The sequence below is a fragment of the Artemia franciscana genome, chromosome 5 (genome assembly GCF_032884065.1).
Source record: "Artemia franciscana chromosome 5, ASM3288406v1, whole genome shotgun sequence".
In the NCBI taxonomy this organism is placed as follows: Eukaryota; Metazoa; Arthropoda; class Branchiopoda; order Anostraca; family Artemiidae; genus Artemia; species Artemia franciscana.
The window spans coordinates 54,353,034-54,355,166 of NC_088867.1; the positions used below are offsets into that span (position 1 = coordinate 54,353,034).

At 35.7% G+C, this 2,133-nt stretch overlaps 1 protein-coding gene across 1 annotated transcript; it reads right to left on the bottom strand.

Annotated features, from left to right (window-relative positions):
- Nucleotides 1-1,009: 1,009 nt before the first annotated feature.
- Nucleotides 1,010-1,678, bottom strand: LOC136027767 (aly/REF export factor 2-like). The gene has a single exon (XM_065705228.1). The coding sequence runs from the start codon at nucleotides 1,676-1,678 to the stop codon at nucleotides 1,010-1,012; it is 669 nt and encodes a 222-aa protein (XP_065561300.1).
- Between the last annotated feature and the right edge of the window lie 455 nt (nucleotides 1,679-2,133).

Consider the following 2,133-nt stretch of genomic DNA (forward strand, 5'->3'; position numbering starts at 1 on the left):
TTGCAGAATAAGTTTATGATTGCTTCATGTTCTAATGTCTCTCTTCACTTTCACTTTGAAAATTCACAATTTGAAAGAATGTGTTTTTCTTTGTTTAAAAGTGAAAAGAATTTGTAGATCGCCTCTTCAACCATTCGATCTCCAAATCTCCAATCCGGAATTCAACCTTCAATCTCCAAGCATCGTGTGAGCTTCAATAAAGTTAGTTCGTAAATGACTTAAAAAGGGTAAACTGTTTTTCATTCCGTAGCGTATTTCCTTAAGTCATATACAAATCTGACACTTAATTGGTCGATTTGTGTGGTAATTTGACACGATGTTTACCTTCACTTGATAAGATAAGGGTAGAAGGTCCTCACGTACAGGGAAATTGAACATGTAAACACAGCAAGTTTTAGCCATTGGGAAGAAAGCAACTTAAAACTCCAGACAATAAAATGCAGATATAGCGTTCCGATTTGCAATTTCTCATATAAAAGTAAACGCAGAAATTCTCATCGTATCAGAAACGTCTTTACTTTATCGAATAACAGTTTCATAGCAGTTTTCCTATTGCTCTTTATTTCCAGACTTGAATTTTGCACAGAACTCTTGAACATTCCTCATTGAGCAGGTCTCTCAATGAAGTCTCTTGACTTCTCCGTGTTCCCTAAACCGTAAAAAGGTATCCCATATTCAGCCATAAGAACCAAAAACACAAAAGCTTTCAAAAGCCACTGTCTATCATCAGCACTAAGTCCAGTACAACGAAGGAACTCAGAAGAATCAAAATTTCAATTTCAACTTTAAATTCAAACATAGCTAAAACACTTCGTTAGCCAGTTTAATACTAGGAACGTTGCTTGAAATTCTTCACTATTGGTTGAAATCTTTTATGTTTTTTTTTAGAAGAACTTTCAGCTCTTTAATTTCACTCGTTTAAAAGTAGAATTTTAATAAACATAAAGTAACTCGAATATTCTAAGGCAGTTTAAGAAAATATAAACTGCAGACTGATGTGAATGGCGCTTTACGAAACGTCCATTTTGATGTAGGAGTCGAGTTCTTTGTCCAGCTGTTCAGCCGTGAGAGGCTTTCTTCCTCCACAACCGCCTCCCCAAGAACCTCGACCACGTAAACGAGCTCTGCCTCTTCCATCCATGTGACTTTGACCTCTGTTGTCACTCCTATATCCCCTAAATCGTCCAGATGAGATTCTTAGAGATCCTAATCTCATAGTCCGTGCCACAGCAGGTATCTCAGACAAGCTGATCTCAATTTTCATCTTTCGACCATCAAGGGGGATATCATTATACTGTTTCATAGCCTGTATAGCATCCATTCTTCGTTCGTAAATAACATTAGCTGTACCCAATGATCTTACATTCCTATCATAGTGGACTGCTGCTGACTTTATTGGACCAAATTCTGAAAACAGGTCACGAATATCTTTGTCATTCACTCGAAAATCGAGATTAGATATGAATAGTTTTGTTCTGCCACCACCGAACTCTTCCCTTACAGATGGCCATCTTAACTCAGCTGACTTAAAGAATTTTCTTCTGCCACTTAGTCCTCCTCGTTCACGCCAATAACCTCTTCTCATGTGAAGATTTCTGCGCTTTATGACTGAACCACCACTAAATTTCCTTCCATTTAGTTTTCTGGCTTTAATAATCTCTTCCAAGGACTGATCCATTCTTAATTTTATAACTTCTGAGTTTTAAGTTCACACCAAAATGGCGTTGCACAGAATGTATTGGTTGAAACCTTTACCTGGAGTAAAAAAAAAGTTATGCTTACCGATAAACAAAATTCTAAATTCGCAACTGGTCTTATCTAAGACAATTTTTTTTGCTATTTTAAAGTTGTTACAAGACCTTGGTAAATTGTCAAAACTACTTGGGACTAAGTTTAAAAGCTTGTTACCCAAAAACAGTAGTATGTCTACGTCATTTAGTATGTCCTTCATAGAATTTTCTTGTACAATAGTAAATGTTTCGATATCTTCTGTTTTGATATTCAATTGTCTTTGAATGATTATAAGCAAACAAAAGTGTGTTCAGGTATCAAATTCCAAATCGAAGCTTACAAGTGGACATAATTTTAAGCTGAACGAGAAATGTAAAAAAAATTAATTCGTAAATTATTATC

Excerpts from the sequence above, each read along its gene's own strand:
- LOC136027767 (XM_065705228.1), bottom strand. The coding sequence starts at position 1,678 with ATGGATCAGTCCTTGGAAGAGATTATTAAAGCCAGAAAACTAAATGGA.